This window comes from Ascaphus truei, chromosome 6 (assembly GCF_040206685.1).
Source record: "Ascaphus truei isolate aAscTru1 chromosome 6, aAscTru1.hap1, whole genome shotgun sequence".
Taxonomy (NCBI): domain Eukaryota; kingdom Metazoa; phylum Chordata; class Amphibia; order Anura; family Ascaphidae; genus Ascaphus; species Ascaphus truei.
The window spans coordinates 63036337-63052896 of NC_134488.1; the positions used below are offsets into that span (position 1 = coordinate 63036337).

Below are 16560 nucleotides of genomic sequence, written 5' to 3' on the forward strand. Positions count from 1 at the left end.
TGCAACAGCCAGAGACATAGAACTGGAGCTAGAGCTAGCTAGGTGCCTCCCTCCCTACCTTTTTATACCCCATGCCAAAACAATGTTACAATAATAGAGAGTTGAGGCCAGGTGTCTTCAATATGACCCTGCCCCTTATTGGTGGGTTGAAATGCAACCTAACTTTGGTTACATACTTATAGTAACATGGAAAGGTCACATACAATTAGCAACATTGAAGTTCTGCAACTAGATATATAACCATAATACAGATATATTATTGACAGGTAGGGGTAATGGCGTGCTTGACCTTTATTAAAAGCAATCACATTTACCCCTACCGTCACAGCCATTACATGGTACACCAAACAATCGGATTGGTAGATATACCATGTGATGCCTTTCCTTTTTTGGAGTGATGTGACGTTATCAAAAAGGGGGCATGCTACCTGATTGGCTATGTTCCCTCCCTTTTTGATTGTCACCTCACTCCAAAAAATGGAAGCCATCACATGGTACATCCACCAATTAGATTGGTAGATATACCATGTGATGGCTTCCATTTTTTTTTTTTTTTTGCTGAAGTGACGTCATCTTAAAGGGAGGGAAGCATATGGTCCCTGATTGGCTGGCTTCCCTCCCTTTAAGATGATGTCACATCCTTAAAAAAATGGAAGCTGTCACATGGTACACCAACCAATTGGATTGGGGTTGTACCCTTTGTCAATCAAATGGGATGTTACAGGCCTTATATAAGGCCACTAAAGTCTCATTTGAGCTCAATAAGCCATCGGATCAACATCTCTGGGACCCTCTGGATTACAAAGAATAGACATGAAGGAAGAAAAGAAAGGAAAGAAGACTGCTCACCCAGGCTTCCTCTTCAATCAACAGAGGATCAGGGACTTCAGCGTGTCTGGCTGTTGAATAGCATTGTGTCGTGGGACAAGAGTTGGTGCCGCAGTAGCATGAGGAGGGTGAATCCCGGCAAAGGTTGGAAATAAATTGACTATATTTTGTTTCATTGTGTATTTCATTGTTTTTTTTGGATGCCCATTGACTGCCTATGTGTTTATCTATGCCCCTTTCAGGGTATAGATAAGCACAGTGACAAGCAGTGCAATTTTTGGGAAATGTTTATTTTTATTTTATTGTACTGTATTGTATTTTTTGTTATTTTTTTTTTTTTTAAAGGTTGCCCATTCATTGTCATTGTGACAATGTATGCCCATATTATGGGCATGGTTTATCACAGTCACAAGCAATGACTTTATTGTCATGCTTGTTTTTATTTAAATGTCGTGTTTTATTTTGTGGTTTTTTTTTAGGTCGCCCAAGTTATTGCCATTGCCTCAATCAATGCCCATATTGTGGGCATTGTTTACCACAATGACAATCAAGGGTTAGAGGGGGGGGGGAGAGGTAGTTGCCCCAGGGAGAGTGGTTAGGCTTCCCGGGTGGATAGTTACTAACCGCTAAGGGGATTAAAGGGTTTGTGGCTCGTAGCTAGTTTTTTTTTAATTTTAATGTTGCTGCCCGTGGAGGAAGATGAGGGCGGCCTTCATCCTGGCAGGGGTAAGTACAACTTTAATTTACTATATGCTGGCTGGGTAATGTTTTATTTTTAATGGGCAAATGTGCTATTATCCATGTCTGGATAATTAGAATTTTGGGGGGTGTTTTTTTTTTTTTTTTTTTTTTAATGTATTGCATTGTAATGGTTTTTTGAATGGGAGAAAGCGCTATTAGCCATCTTTGGTTAGTAGCACTTTTGCCCATTCCTGTGTGGTGGTGTTGGTAGAGGTGGTGGGTGAAGGGGGTAGTTGCCCCGGGGTGTTTAGACCTTGTGGGAGGATAGCGCGAGGGGTTAACCCCTTCATTACCGTAGCAGATGTAACCGCTAAGGTAATGAATTGGGTTAATTCCTACTGCAACCCTTCCGGGAGACTTAAACACCCACCCTGGGGCAACTACAAGCTTCACCGACCCCCTCTACCAAAAATAAAGCAGTTGCTGCTATTTAACCCTTTCATTACCTTAGCAGTTAGCCGCTAAGGTAAGGAAGCTGGCTGTAATTTTATCTTTGTTATGGAGGTTTGAATCCGGGGGTCTCCGGAGCTGAAATGCATGTGGGTTAGCTCCAGAGACCCCCGGATTCAATCCTATGCCGTAAAAATAAATTCTGTGAAATGTAAATCGCGATTCTAATCTGGCCACCCTTTAGAATGCGAGAAAAGAATGTGAGGTTTTATGGTGCGTAATGCATCTCGGAGCTTAGTGAATAGCAGTTATTGCGACCCAAAAATGCGAGTTTGTGTATTTTTTTTCAGCTACCACACTACTTCTTATAGCCAGTGTTAAAGCTCATTATAAAGCCGTTTTAGTGCGATAGTTCCATGATATCAAAGCTTTGTGAATAGCTACACACACACTATCGCTTGAAAAGGGCAGTTAACCAGCATTAATGCACTTACCGAAGTTTAGTGAGTAGGCCCCTTAGTGTTTCCGGTTAGATTACAACAGTTTAACACATTTACAAGCTACAAACTCCCATCTCATTTAATGAACATGAACCTACCGCAATGTATCTGGTACTTGTTGACATAAAACTGAGCTCTGTCTGTGTTTTATGTTATGTCTCTGGTTTTAATGAACTTGTTGACATAATACAGTGACATCAATTTAGTTAACACCAGTCGATTGTCTACATTATGCTTCTTATATAGCGCTAATCTACATAACAGACCTACAATTGTGCAATTTTTTATGGGGAATGAGCGAGAAATATATAAAATATGATGAAAAAACAAAGGGGTCCTTTGTTTTCTGAACACACACAGTGTGTGTGTGTGTGTGTGTGTGTGTGTGTGTGTGTGTGTGTGTGTGTGTGTGTGTGTGTGTGTGTGTGTGTGTGTGTGTGTGTGTGTGTGTGTGTGTGTGTGTGTGTGTGTGTGTATATATGATGGTCCAGTAAGGAGAGACAGCACACACGGGTAGAAATGTAAAAGTGTATTAAAACACAAAAACCAACGTTTCGGTTCCTACAAACGGAACCTTCCTCAGGGTCATACAGTGTTAGAATGAAGACCACTGCAACTTATACCCCCACCAGTGCACACAAATCATACAATCAACCAATGAGAACACTTCTCAAAACCCCACATGACACATCAAATTGTAGCTAAAACCCAATGTGCCAATTGCAATGCATGTTCTTACTATGTCACTTAGAAAGATAGCTCTGATAGGACAGTCAATGTTTACCCAGACTCAATTAAAAGACTGCTGCTCTGTGTTTATCATGTACTGGAAGCCAGGAAGATCCATATGGCACTTTGAGACACCGTATTGTATAAAGAGCACATGTGCAGACTATAGCGTCCCCTGTAGTCATGGAAACCCGCCATGTTATGCAAGGGAAAGCCTCCTGAGTATGCGCAGTTCAAATGCCATGTTTAATACAACCAGGTACAGCGCGCGAACCTCGCCGCATCCCTGATTGTCATGGCACCCGCCCTACTAAGGAAAGTTTAACCTATGCATATGCATGGCTGACAGCACCGCAAAAGCCAATGGCATACGAAGCATGATAATTGCGCCTAACTTAAGTGTATCAAAAGCGTCCATAGCAACCAAACCATGCCCCATATACATCAAATAGCAAACACAGATAATAGCACAATCTATGAGTAGGTTAGACAAATCAAAAACAAGCTATCGTGACCAGTATGAACACCAATGCATGAAACACATATCTATCTAAAAAAGCTTTAAAACCGTGGGAATAGGATTAGAAAGGGGCCCCCTGCAAGCATCAATGATGATATAAACAGACATAACATGCTGTCAGTCTAAGAAACATTTTCAATGCTGACACAAATTTCATCCCCCTCGTATGTTTAACCCATATAATAGTTATTATAATTAGTATGGGAAATGTATATTTAGCTATCTTTGCGTATTTGTAATATACATTGCATAATTAAAAATGCAAATATAGTATAATCAATAACCAAGGGGGATGAGTCGTGAAAGCAAATATTTATGTCAAGATAAATAAATCAGACAACAGAAGGAGCAATAGAAAGAATAATTAGCCCACAGAATAAAATCAAACACCAAAGTGAAAGGACAAGGTGAAAGCACAATATAATATACAAAGTAATCAATGGATGAAACAAAGAAAAGAAACAGAAAGCCATGCAAAAAGAAATGTTAATCACAATATGTCACTTCATAAAAAGCAACCAAATTTAAGGTCCTCGTTTAATCCGTGAGGTGCCATTGTCTTTAGATCATAGATGAATCTTGCTTCTTGTTGGAGTAAGAGTTTATCCCCATCTCCTCCGCGAGGTTGTGGCTGGATCTGGAAGATCGGCATACATCGCATGGTTGCCAGGGAATGTCAAAGTAGTTTAAAGTGACGTGCAACTGGTAGAAATGTCAGATCTTCATCCACAGTATCACTTTGTAATGCTTTTCTTATGGTTGAGCGGTGTATTGCCATTCTTTCATTCAACATCTGTGTAGTTTTACCGATGTAGTATAGTCCACATGGACATTTGATCATGTAAACGACAAATTTGGATTCACAATTAAGGTGATGTTGAATTTTTATCCGAATACCACTTTGTGGATGATTGTATGTTTGACCAATCTGCATAAACTGACAATTTATACATCCGTGACAGCGAAAGGATCCAGTCTTCTTGTGTAACCATGTATTACTTGCCGCATACTTATTAATCGGATCTGCATTAGTCAGCATATCTCCAAAATTTGGTCCCCGTCGATAACAAAACAGTGGAGGTTCAGTAAAATACTTCCCTATCCTGTTGTCATTTGATAAAATATGCCAATGTTTTTGGACACTGTTTTTGATGAATCCAGATGCTTTAGTGTATGTGCTCACTACATTGAATCATCCGGCATCAACTTTTTTATTAACAGGTACCAAGCGTGTGCGTCTGTCAATCTCTCTTACTCTGGACATGGCATTATCAATATCAGTTTTGTTATATTCCCTTTCATAGAATCTTTGTGACATTGATGACAAGGCTTTTTCCGCTTCCTCAGGGTCACTGGTTATTCTTTTGACTCTCAGGAGTTGTGAATAGGGTAAGCCACGTTTAAGAGGTGTTGGATGATGGTTTGATGCCTGTATTAAGGTGTTCTTATCTGTAGGTTTTAAATAGACCCTAGTAGCAAGTATGCCATCAACTTCATAAACCACCGTATCCAAAAAGGTAATCTCTTTGGAGCTAAAGCTCACAGTGAACCTGATTGTAGATGAAATAGAGTTCAGATAATCCATAAACTCCAGTAAATGTGTATCCGTGCCATCCCATATAACGAAAATATCATCAATGTAGCGATAATATTTTCTAATACACTGGACATGAGGGGCATCGTGTAATATATGCATATGTTCGTATATGTGCATATATAAGTTAGCATATGATGGCGCCATGTTCGAGCCCATGGCCGTTCCCATTAGTTGGAGAAAGAAATTCTTTTCAAATTTAAAGAAGTTTTTGTGTAAGATGATCTCAATCAAAAGCAACAAAAACTCTATGGGAGGGCCTGTGTATTTGCTGGAGGTATTGAGACATGTTTTTATAGCCTCCAACCCCTCTTTGTGTTGGAATGTTGGTATAAAGGGAGGAAACGTCCAGAGTCACCAACAAGTTCTTTGTTGAAGTAAACGGAAGATCTGTAATTTTCACAATAAAATCGGTGGTATCTTTTATAAATGAATCCATTTCTGCCACCAGCGGTTGCAAGAAAAAATCTACAAATTGCGACAATGGGTGACATAGGGATCCCATAGCTGAAATAATGGGCCTCCCTGGTGGCTGTGTCATGGATTTGTGAATTTTTGGAAGAACGTATATCACCGATATCCTTGGATGATTTTGGGTAAGGAATTTCGCCGTATCTTCAGAAATCCAATTATTTCCCAGGCCGAGTGCAATGACCGCGTCTATCGCCTTCTTATAGGTGATGGTAGGATCGCCCGTTAGATGCCGATAATGATTGGCATTGGCTAGTTGCTGTTCAATCTCCTGCCTGTAATAGGTAAACGTCATCATGACTATTCCGCCACCTTTGTCAGCAGCACGAATGATGATGGATTGGTTGTTTTTTAAGGTTTTTATTGCTTGTTTCTCCTCCCTCGAGATATTGTAGAAACTAGTACAGTACTTTTTGATTCTATCTCGGGTTTCATTTTGGAGAAGATTCATGAAGGTTGAAATATTGTAATTGTTGGAGTGTGGGTCAAAGGTGCTCTTCGCCTTAAATGGCCTTGTGCTCCCACTGGGTTGTGATGGTATAGGGTCTGTCTTGCTGTAGAAGTCTTTTAGTCTCAAATGCCGTTTAAGTTTATACATGTCGTCTTCCCAGTCAAATGGGTTCTGATTGAAGGTTGGAACATATGAAAGGCCTCTTTGTAGTACACTTTATTCCGCCTCTGTGAGCGAGTGATTCGTCAGGTTGAAGATCACCGTTTCTCCGGTTGTTTCTTCCCTCCTCTTCCTCGCTCGGGATACCTGCGATTTGTGCCCACCTCTCCGGACCGCATTACGTCTGCGCCATGTGTGGACGGCTTCGTTGATACGTCCGTAGCCTGTCCTAAAAAAGGTTCTGTATTGACACTTTCAGCGTTATCCGATAAGTCAGTATCACTCACTTATTCAACATGCCTTCTCTATCACCACCCCCTTACATGATGGGGAATATGTTCAATAGCCATATATGAAAAATTGTCTATACCACCTCTAGGACACCTAGCAAAGTGTCTAGGCACCGGATGTGATAAAAAGAAAAGATGTATCACATCCGGTGCATAGACACTTTGCTAGGTGTCCTAGAGGTGGTATAGACAATTTTTCATATATTGCTATTGAACATATTCCCCATCATGTAAGGGGGTGGTGATAGAGAAGGCATATTGAATAGACAGGAAATGTACTGGATATACACTTTGAACACTCTCCATCCATTTGGTATCAACCAGGAGTGGGAGCTAAAACACTTCTTGGTTGGGTGACATGTGTGGGGGGAGTGTTCAGAGTGTGTATCAACGATCATTACATTATTAGAATAGCTTATATTATGTGATCGATATTGGGTATGTACTATCTGTATGACCCTTTTTTTATTTTCCTTTTTATATGTATCAAAGGATCCCTATATCTTCCATGTATTTGCCCTTAAATAATATTTACAATTATGGCACCTTTAAATGGATTAATATTATTAATACCAAATTGATTTAAATAATTAATCTTTGTATTCAGTATCCACATTTATTACATTATATTATTTATTATTGTCTATAATAATGATGTGAGCATTCTGTTTTCTTGTTTTTAATACCATGTTTTTATATTATTTTTCTTTTTTTTCTGTATTCTTATCTTAGAATATTTGAATATTGTGTGGTGTTTTGTTGCATATTTCAGCTTTTGTATATTCGGGGTAACGTGGGACTGATTCTAATGGTCTAAATTGGGCTACAGGTGAAGGGGAAGTCCCATTCCTGTGATTGAATAATTAATTTGAAACGTCACGCCCTATATAAGGTCCGCCAGTATGCATGGGTAATCAATCTTTGAAAAAGTCCATCATTGGACGAAACACGTCAGAGTGTATGGTTACTGATGCTCACTGTTAAGTTTCAATAAAGTTTTTTACTTTTTTCAATGCGTTGGCTGGTGGAGTTGCTGTGACCACGGTCTACAATTTCCTTCTCACTCGTAGTGTAACCCATCTTCTTGCGAGTATCTCTTTTTTGTCGTGACATGTTTCTTCTACCAGTACCCCTTCCTGCCGCAGGATCACCTAGACCCAACACCCACCGATAGACCTTGCGTTCCTTATAGTCTGCCTTGACTAGGCGCAATTTCTCTTTTTTGTATTTAATCAGATTCTCACGGTAGGAATCAATTGTTGTTTGGATTTTATCCGTCCAGACCGGGTTAGTATCTGCAGTCAGGACATCACCATGTCTGGTCATAATGCTATCAATGTCCTTCTTGTTTTTTACAATCTCCTTACTGTATTGTTTTATTACAAGTATCGTAAGGTCAAAAGAACACTTATTCAGTATGGCTATCCATTTCTTATACATCAGGTGTGTGTGTGTATATATATATATCTGTGAAATACACAATGTGTGTGTTTGGAAAGGGGGGAATACTTGTGTGTGTTCGGGGAGGCGGCTTATATGCGTGTCTGTTTGGGGAGGGGGGCTTATTTGTGTGTGTGTGTGTCGGTTTGGGGAGGGGGGCTTATTTGTGTGTGTGTGTCTGTTTGGGGAGGGGGGCTTATTTGTGTGTGTGTGTCTGTTTGGGGAGGGGGGCTTTTATTACGATGCAAGGCCACAGGTAGCTCAGTCCATACAGTAGATGCTTGTATTGTTCTGGGTTTTAGTGATTTACCACGCGCGACAAAGTGACGAGAGCTGTTACTTCTCTCATCATTGCTAGGAATCTGACTTAGTGATTCATTGACTTTCATCTACAGCAGGTGATTAATAAACATAAAACAATTACTTCCCCCCCTTCCCACCTCACCTTCTTGATAGGAGGGGTGTGGGTGGGGTGCTAGGCAGCATCTGTTATGCCCGGGGCAGGGTAAGGAGCTTACAGCCCCTCCCCCCCCTCTGATGGAGAGATAGCAGGGTCATGCTCTTACAGCTCGCATAGTGGGCACTGTCTCATACAACAAAGAGTGTGACCCAGTAAGTCACTGCTGCCGTAACTCTTTAACTGCCGGAGATGCCTGCACTGCAAAACAAGAAAAATAAATATATATATATATATATATATATATATATATATATATATATATATATATATATACATATATAACTGTATGCTCATCTGCATGTCTGCAACCCCGCCTTTCCCCATTATCACCCAGCATACAGCACTTCCACTGCAGCAAGGGATTCTGGGAAATGACATGCAAATGAGCACACAGTGTCACTTTTTGCCTCAATAACCATTATATATTCTCATACGATACCGGTTGCAACACGACATCAAGGGACAGCACGCAGTTAAGTAAATCATAAATTTTCTATATTTGATAGAAGACACAAAAACCGACATTTCGGTCCCCCAGTGGGACCTTTCTCAAGGTGGTGCGTATATATATATATATATATATATATATATATATATATATATATATATCATAAAATGTTTTTTGCAAACTACTTTATTCATTCGGCACTTTTTGCTCCTTGTGAAATCCTTCTGCTATTTTCTAATTTGGAGGAAGATTACGCTAACATAATATTCACTGGGGTGCTAAAAAGGCCGCCTCAGTGAATTTAGTCTGCAATGCAATTCAAAACCGCAACAACGACAACATCTTATGTCACTGGCTTTGAAGAGCTTGAACCCCAGTGTCAGTTCTTCGTGACTTTCGGAAAGTCACTTTTGCTCCTTGTGCAATATTCACTAAAAATGACATCGGAAACTCTGACGAGTGAGAAAGAAAATAAATCATATAGGGGGCTCTCAGAACAGAAACTACACAAACCAGCACTGTCTGAGCCTGTCCCTGATAATCTGTAGTCAGGAGGTAACTTTACATTACATATAAACCCAGCATTGTCTGAGCCGGTCCCTGATAATCTGCAGCCATGTGGTCACCGAACATTTCATATAAACTCGGGACTGTCTGAGCCTGTCCCTGATAATCTGCAGCCAGGAGGTCACCTTACATTACATATATATATCCAGGACTGTCTGAGTCCATCCCTGATAATCACTGTAGTCTCCCTGTCACTGTAAAACAGAACGCTGTGTATGCGTTTGGTACTTTGGATCCAGTCTCCTTAGCACAGAGTTCACTGAGCAGCAACTGGTCTCAGAGGAAACCACAGAGCCGCCTTGAAAACAAAAAGCGTCCTTTTAAACGGGCCATTCCGTGCTGATGTCCCATTAGTCAGTTACCCAGTCAGGCCCTGGCCAGAGTCTTAATACAAGGCAGCTGTGCTGGACGGCTTTACTTTGGGAAGTATTTTAGGGGAGGGAGGGTGGAAGAGAATTTTTTTGCATAAGGATGTCTTTGTTCCCACGCCTCTTAATATTTTTTTTTTTGACCCTTTCCCTGCTGGAGAGTCACGATATGGGCAATGGGTTAATTTAAACGATATGGGCATTGTAATTTAAACCACAGGTCCCATTTAGCAACATGTGAAGGGGAAGTATGTGATAATCCAGTAGGGCAACCACAGGGTTAAATAAAAGAGATTTTTTTTTTTAGGAAACATCCCCTTATCTCATCATTATTATACTTACTGTATGCTCATTTTGCTGCTGGCCTCGGCCATGTTACCTGCTTGCGTGCTGACACTCGCTCATGCTTGCCACTGAGCCCCTACAGCCGCAATTAGAGCAGCTTTAGTAGGGGCTCGCCTACTCTTCCGCAAGCGCGCGGAAGCGTAGGTCTTAGGTAATTTTAAAAATCAAGCGCTTGCCGGAACGCAGGGCCGGTCACGTGAGTGGTTCGCCCAATGAGGGCGAACCAGCTCCGTGACGTAACTGGCCCGCCCCCGGCCTGCCCCCTGACGGCGCGCAGGTCAAGCAACCGCAAGGTCAGGGAAAGCACCCGCTTTCCCTGAGCCTCAGCGCGCATCAGCACGCAAGCAGGTAACATGGCCGAGGCCTTATGATTAATGCGTAATCATTTTCAAGGAGAGCTGCAGAGATGCTCACTGGCATTATATAGTGCAGCAAACATTCCTTTTGTAAGGGGGGGACTGAACAGAGATACGTATCTCTGCTTGAAAGAAGAGGTTGGAAGTCTGTAGAGGTACTCTGTATAATTATACACTGCAGCATGTTCATTTGCAGGTGGCTGGAACAACACATCTGTTTGTCTATGTCTTAGATGAGATAAAAATCATGAAGCGTTTGCAGCCAAAGAATGTGTATATATTTATAGATATAGTACAATATAGATATATCCTATAGATATAATAGGGCATAATATATTTTCCAGATGCTGTGACTACGCTGTGCTTCACATGGGCAGAGAAGAGAGATTGGAGGCAGCTATCTTAAAAAAAAAAAAAAAGGCCGGCAAAAATGCTATATTGATGGATAAGCGATATGCGATGAAGCTTTTAAAACAGTTATAACCCTTTTGGGGTCAGAGACCTGCAAAGCAACACAGTGAAATAACACTAAGAAAGACATTTGGTACATGCATCTTCCAGCGTCAACGTACCAAGTTACTGCACATCAGTAGTTTGGATAAAAGCCACATCTCTGATTTCGGCCCATATAAACAGTGCTAATCCATAACACACCTTCCAGCATGTGTCAATTAACATGGCTCTATACGGCCCATTTAAGTGAATGAGTCCAAAGTGTCTTGCAGGGTATGTATACTGTACAGCTCATAGTCTCTCTGAAATGAATATAAACCTTCATGCATCCTGCGCTCCCCGGGGGTTTTGGAATTGGTGAATCCCATCACTACAGGCAAAAATTTGGGGAAATAAATTAAGCTTACTGTTGCATTTAAAGCAACAATCCACACTGCATTATAACGTATTTATTTTTTACCTTAGCAGACTCCACCGGGTTGCATCGTAATCGCTTTCACTTTTAACTCTTGCGGAGCAATGTGTTGCTGGTAGTGAAAGGGTTAAATGTGAGCTCTCTCATTGATATATTTTTTTTATATATATATATATATATATATATATATAAAATCTCAAATAAAAAGATCACTTGTGAGCACATTCACATATCTTAGACAGGTCTGCAACCCTGCCTTTCACCATTATCACCTAGCATACAGTGCTTCCACTGCAGCAAGGGATTCAGGGAAATGACATGCAAATGAGCACACGTGACTTGCCTGAAAACAATTTTTACATGGAACCCTTGTAAGCCTTTTTCACCCACCATAACTTAAAATATATATATTTCTAAGTCTGCTAAGTGACATAGTTTTGAAGGAGAGGCTCAGTGAGTAAAGACACTGACTACAAACACTGAGTTTGAAACGGAGGAGCCTGGCTCAAATCCTGGTGTCCACTCCTTGTGACCTTGGGCAAGTCACTTTATCTCCCTATGCCTCAGGCGCCAAAAAACGTAGATTGTAAGCTCCACGGGGCAGGGACTCATTGTGCCTGCGCAAAATCCTATGTACAGCGCTGTGTGCATTGTCAGCTCTATACAAGAAAAAAAAACATTATTATTACAACAGACCATATAAAAACATTCTCATTGAGTGATTTATTTTTGTTTTTTGTTTTTTTTTTATTAATGAGAACGTGTTTTGTTTTTCATTTGGGTTTTGTACAACAACAGAGGTGTCTGTGAAAGTCCAAGTGCATAAAACTCTCTGAATGCATTTGCAAGGGGGAAAAAATTCCCAAATATTAATAATAATATTAAGACCCCCAAACGCAATCAGATATAAATAACTCGCACTGAACATCTTTAAAACTTTCCCATTTAATTAAACATAAATAAATATGTACAAGAGTCTGTCTCAGTTCAAACCGGCCCTGGGTTTAAATTCTTTTCGGCTGCTGCTAGGTTTTTTCAGTTTGCGTGTCCTTGTGTTGAGGGCTGAGGTTTTCTTCATGCAAGGTGCTGAGCAAGTCTTTGAGAAGAACACTTCCCCATTGTAAAGGGTTTGGCCCATGTTGGATCAAAGTGACTTAATGACAGTGACTTGTTAATGGGTTCAATGATCAGTCCCATGTAGGTGCAAAATGACCTATGACAGTGATGTGTTTAAGGGGTTAGAGGGTCAGTTCCACATAGGAACAAAGTGACCTAATAGTGACATGTCAAATGTGACAGAGGGTCCGTCCCATGAAGGTGCAAAGTGACCTAATGACAGTGACGTTTCATAGGTTTAGAGCGATAGTCCCATGTAGGAGCAAAGTGATCTATTGACCGTTTTATGTAATGGGTTAAAGGGTCAGTCTTACATAGGACCAATGTGAACCAATGACCGTGATGTGTTTAATAAGTTAAATTTAGGCAATATCTTCTAAGTATATTGCAAACAATTTTTTTTTCTGATCCCCTTAACCTGATACTTGGGCAGCTTCTCACCCCTGAAGTGACACCCTGTGTCCTTCTTCTGATGCCATCATTAGCCAAATGACTGAGACTGGAAGCTGTTAGTGGCTCATGACAATTGCAGTGTTGGGAAGAAAACCCTGTCCATTTGCATTACACAAAGTGACATTTTTACCTTAACCCCTTTGATGTGAGGAGGCTCTGCAACACATTGCAGACACCTCTGGCAGGGAATGGGGCTAAGTAAATTTATTATCTGTTGTAGGAAGCCTTTTGCATTAGTAGATTATTTTAAAAATAATAATTTTGTGTCCACTGAGTGGGACTACCCTTTAACCACTGTAGTGCTAGAGAGGTTAGAAACACATTGCTGACTGTCTTGTACTTGCATATATAGATGTAGCGGGCCTCATTTTGTCTGTCTGTGGTGTAATACATGGGATATATTGTGATATAATGCACCAATATTCCCATGAAACATAGAAACTCTGTGATATTCTGAGTTATACCGGGATACGTTGTCGCAGGTTACATCTGTACAGATACTCATGGCAGTGTCCCTCTCTTTCCATCTTGAAAAAGCAACCACAGTGTGATTCCTTCTCCAACCCTCTAGGTTTGGCCTCACCCCTCGCAAAAGACCTTTTTTGCTCCCCTTACTGAAAGCAGCCAGGGTTCATTGTCTTCTTCATCATGCTCAGTGTCCAGCCCCACCGTGGGACAATCGCAAGAAGCATGTCTCCCATCCACCACGTCCACTTTCCCTTTCCAGCCCCTTTCATCCCTAGCCCTTCACGTCTCCCCGGGGGTTATTTCCGATGTTTGATGTCCTTCTCGGAGGATTTGGATTCCCCGGCTGAGTGTCCATTGCCTGCGCTGCTCATGAAGATCTTGTCCATCCCTTTGAGAGACTCCAGCAAGTAGTTCTGGAAAGCAGTGAGGGCGGCGCAAATGGCCGGACCTCCAAAGCCGTGTGTGATAAGGCTGAAGTGGGTCAGGCAGCTCTGAACGCCTGGGTCCAGGATAAGGGAGGGGCGGCTGTTCCCCAGCGGGGAGCGATCCTGGGCCAGAAGGTCAGCAAACTCTTTGCAGATCTGCCTATAGAAGGAGAGATGAATATAGAGATTAACAGGGGCGATACTCAGCCAGTCCATTCCAATTTAACAAGTGACCAATGGCCATTCTCTCTGTCCCGCCCTCCTCAAGGATGTCACAGTGACATAGGCAAAAGGGGACATATATTAAAATAGGCCAATGGCCAATAGAATCTGTCCCTTCCCAACAAGGTGACACACAGGTACAAAAAGACCTATGTTCGATGTTTGTCATTCTCAATGCAGAATTACACAGTGCCCCTATCAAGTCCGTTTACCCAACTGGAGGGTGACATAGTGACAAACAGAAGGGGCCTATGGCCTGTTGGGATTGTCACTACAGCATGAGGGTGACACAGACTGCTGACATCTACTGTATGTTTCAGGAAGTCTGTCCCTCCCACAGCAGGGTGACAGTCAGAAAAGACTAATGTCCTATTCAAACGGTCACAGATAAAGTGTACAGTACCTATGACTATGGTCGATGTGGTCTGTGCCTTCCACTACAGTGTGACACTGTCAAAAGGGACCTATGGCCCATTGAGTTTGTCAATTGAGTAACACAGAGACTGAAGACTTTGTCACTCCCAACTGCATCAGGTGACATAGGCAACAGGTACCACCTTCACCAAACTGTTTGAAGATCTCACTGTTTCCTTACGTCTCCCCTGCAAGAAATGCCTTTACTTTGAGAATCTGGAAGGAATTTATTTTCCAGTGAAAGATTTTCCATGTTGGGGGAAGGGGCAGAGAGCACTCAGGCATCACAAATACGAGATAAGACTTAATGCCCAAACCTCTTATCTCCAAATAAATCAGTTACTTCCTATTGCTGACTGTATATCCTACAAAACAGTCTTGATCATGCTAAATTTAACCTCTGAGATTGCTACAGTCTGTAGACAGTTGCCCAGAATCTGTTGCTGCTCAACCACTTAACCCTTTGCTCTTAGAGAGGCCTGCAACGCATTGCTTTAGGGTTAAGAGAAGCAGCTACGGCTCCCTAATACTGTAACTAGCTGTGCATCAGTTCTTTATTTCCTCTGGTTACAGCTCTCCCCACCCAGAGCAAATTCATGCATATTGTTTGGATAAACAATGGTTTGATTTTCAGGGCTTTCTAGTATCCTGTCTTTGCAGTGATACGGCAGACATATGCTTATAGGGGTCCATGTTAAACTGGATAAGAAGAACAAAGTGACACACTGAGTGCTCATTTGTACTGTATGTAATTTCCCAGAATCCCTGGCTGCAGTGGAAGCACTGTATGCTAAGAGATAAAGGTGGGGTTAGAGACCTGTCTGAGACATGTGAATGTGCTCACAAGTGGTATTTTTATTTGCTATATTGTGATCAGTAAACACCTTTTTGGGATCATGTAACACTAAGCATTACCCAGGGAGAGAGTAGACTGAACTAAGAATGGGGATCTTATGAGAACCTGAAAGGTTTATCCTTTCTTAGAAGTGGGGATTCTTATTACATTTCATGTAGAGCAGGATCCTATGAAAGTCTATGGGGACAAGCAATTTCTTGTAGAGCATGATCCCATAAAACTCTATGGGGACAAGTAATTTCTTGTACAGGGGAATCCCATAAAAGTCTATGGGGACAAATAATTTGTTACAGATGGAGATCTATTAATCACTATAGAGACAGGTGAAGTGCAGATTCATGATGTACTCCTTCACACGTACTTGGTAGCGAGCAGCATGTTTTTCCGGGTGTGAAGCTCCGTCAGGTCGGAGTGTTGACGGCAGAGGTATTCGGCTGCAGCTTTAGCTGGGAACTCCGTCTCACAGACGTAACCAAAATCCCGGGCGAGGTGAACAGCCTCACCTAGAGAAGAAGACACATGGTTAGGGTCAGCGTGACACACAGGGAGAGGGCAAGTTCTAACATCACACTTACTCATACCTAACTCCAGGTAACAGTGTGATCGTGATCCAGTCCTGGGTGAAGAATTCCCCATTTGCTGGTCAGCTAGGAACTTTGTTATGAGTGCAATACCTGTATCATTATTACACTAGAGTTAGCTTGCCCGTGTGACCCTGAAATGTCTACAATTTATGTAGGCCCCTGTTCAATACGCAGTGAAGCTGTCTGTTGGAAAATATTTTAGTCCCATTCAGTTGAATGAGGCTGATCTTCAGTGTGTGGGAAGAGGTTTTCACAGCATATTGAATAGATGTAGTTATGTTAAGTCATTGTGCAACATAAGAGATATATCAACAAGGTATTAGAAGGGTTCTGTATGTACGTTATTTAGCAGAGTACTCTGTGCCACTGTCACCCAGAAAGGTACAGGCTCGATCACTCTTATTTAACACTGACCCCTGGTTTCGTGGGACAGATTCAGTTAGTTGAAGGCATACTGCCTGTGAAGTAAGTTATCCCAGTCTGAATCCGAGCCTCAA

At 41.6% G+C, this 16560-nt stretch overlaps 2 protein-coding genes across 2 annotated transcripts in view; one reads left to right on the forward strand and one right to left on the reverse strand.

Annotated features, from left to right (window-relative positions):
• PSMB2 (proteasome 20S subunit beta 2) overlaps positions 1-11025 on the forward strand; it is a 40733-nt gene extending 29708 nt beyond the window's left edge. Inside the window, exon 6 of the mRNA XM_075604577.1 lies at positions 11002-11025. Within this exon, the coding sequence (XP_075460692.1) occupies positions 11002-11010 (9 nt within the window). The 3' untranslated portion in view covers positions 11011-11025. The remainder of the gene's footprint in view (positions 1-11001) is intronic.
• Positions 11026-12454: 1429 nt separating this feature from the next.
• Positions 12455-16560, reverse strand: part of TFAP2E (transcription factor AP-2 epsilon) — a 37045-nt gene continuing 32939 nt past the window's right edge. Inside the window, exons 6-7 of the mRNA XM_075604573.1 lie at positions 15841-15982; positions 12455-14147 (exon numbers count right to left, since the gene is read on the reverse strand). Of these exons, the coding sequence (XP_075460688.1) occupies positions 13859-14147; positions 15841-15982 (431 nt within the window). The 3' untranslated portion in view covers positions 12455-13858. The remainder of the gene's footprint in view (positions 14148-15840; positions 15983-16560) is intronic.